The sequence below is a fragment of the Egretta garzetta genome, unplaced genomic scaffold (assembly GCF_000687185.1).
Source record: "Egretta garzetta isolate BGI_Z169 unplaced genomic scaffold, ASM68718v1 scaffold17, whole genome shotgun sequence".
Taxonomy (NCBI): domain Eukaryota; kingdom Metazoa; phylum Chordata; class Aves; order Pelecaniformes; family Ardeidae; genus Egretta; species Egretta garzetta.
The window spans coordinates 1,172,153-1,173,794 of NW_009260136.1; the positions used below are offsets into that span (position 1 = coordinate 1,172,153).

At 57.6% G+C, this 1,642-nt stretch overlaps 1 protein-coding gene across 2 annotated transcripts in view; it reads right to left on the reverse strand.

The window, feature by feature from the left end:
* RRBP1 (ribosome binding protein 1) overlaps positions 1-1,642 on the reverse strand; it is a 25,063-nt gene that overhangs the window by 3,508 nt on the left and 19,913 nt on the right. The window contains exon 19 of one of the 2 annotated variants that reach the window (XM_009641627.2): positions 172-264. The exons of the other annotated variant lie outside the window; for it this stretch is intronic. Coding sequence (XP_009639922.1) covers positions 172-264 — 93 coding nt within the window. The remainder of the gene's footprint in view (positions 1-171; positions 265-1,642) is intronic. 2 annotated transcript variants of the gene reach the window in all.

The window sequence follows — 1,642 nt, forward strand, 5'->3', positions numbered from 1 at the left end:
GCATGGTTGAAGGGACAGGGGGCTGGCTTCCCCCCAACACACAGGACGGGAGACGACACAGCCATGACAGCCCTGAGCAAAGCCACGTGCAGTTCTCCATGCGGTTAGAGGCAGGACAAGGGACAGGTTAGCAGTCAGCACCTCCACGGGCAGCGGTCTCACCACCCTAACCTCGAGGGGCACGGGCTCGCTTGGGTCAGCTTGTAACCCCACTACTTCTCCATCCTGCACATGGCTCTTCATCTCACTCAACTGCTGCCTGACCTGGAAGGAGGACCAGCAAGCCTACCTCAGTTACACATCCCCGCACTGCAGATGTTACAAGGACCTAGAGATAAAGTTTGCCAGCTTTTTTGCTTGCACCTGAGCTGAAATGTTTGGAAAACCACCTCAGTTTCTGCTAGACAGAGCACAGTGGTACCTAACCTGGGCACCTGAGGCACAGCAGCTCCTAAGGGTGCAGAGCACATGCTTGCGCCTCGTCTGCTCTCCTTTGATCACTCGGCACCTTGGTTTAAAGCCACTGCCGAGGGTTTTCACTAACACAGTTGAAGTGTTAAATAAAGCAATCGAGGCAGGGTGGTGGGTCCCATTTTGCCATCAATCACAGCTGGGATGGCTGGGGAGACACCTGAACCCCACCTCCCCCCCGATTAACCCCCCCACACTCCATCTACCAGAGCTCCATCCCGCATTGCAGCAGCGCTGGCCATCAAGCTGCAAGCTAACAGCGTGCCTCGGCCAGCAGAAAAGGAAGGTCGCTGGATGGACACAAATGTGTCCCACACTTACAACCTGCCCATCTAATGAGATTAAGGCTAATGATGACCCCATGCCATGTTCCCTCGAGAGCAAGGGGCTGCATCGGCTTGTGGAGCAAGCTGGACGGCAGCGGCTGCAAGGCTGGGAAGGGTCACGGCGCCCAAGGGAAACCGTGCTCCTGGCTTGCTCCGCTCTGAGAGGCTCTGCAAGGCAGCGGGACCACCGAGGAATTTAAAAACAATCTCCTGAGCCGCTCACAACCGAAGTATGTATTCAAAACCAAAAGCCGTCATGGTTTTGGCAGGTCTGTTAGCTCTCCTGGCCCTCTATCCTCTCCCCCGCTTACCACCAAACACCTAGCCCCATCCTTCAGCCCCCCGAGTGACCCCTTCACACGGGCTGCACAGCCTCAGTCCTCCCATCCGGAGGTGGACGGATGGATGCTTAAGGCACCCGAACCCCTACCCCAGGGTAGTGTTGGGGAAACTGGTGTCCAGCGGTGGGGCGGCTGGGTTTTTCTGCTACGCACCAGCTTGTGCAAGCCTTGCTGCTCTCCCTTCCTTCCCAACCCCATCATGGGAAGAAAGGTAGGTGAATAAAAATCTCCTCTTGGGTCTCAAACATCCCCTCTGAAAGCTGGGTCAGTCTGGTGCCTGGCAGCAGTGGGTTTCCCCGTGTGCTGGCTGTGCCTTCCTCCCCTCCCCAAACCTGCAGGGAGGACGCTGGCCCTGCAGCTGGGTTTGTAAACTGGCCCCAGGCAGAGCAGCGAGGTCCCAGCAGGGCAGCTCCAGGTGTGCCCCCTTACCAGGGCCAGCTCCTTGCTCTGCTTCTGCGTTTCTGTTTTCGCTGCCTCCAGCTGCTCCTGGGCCTCTGACAAAAG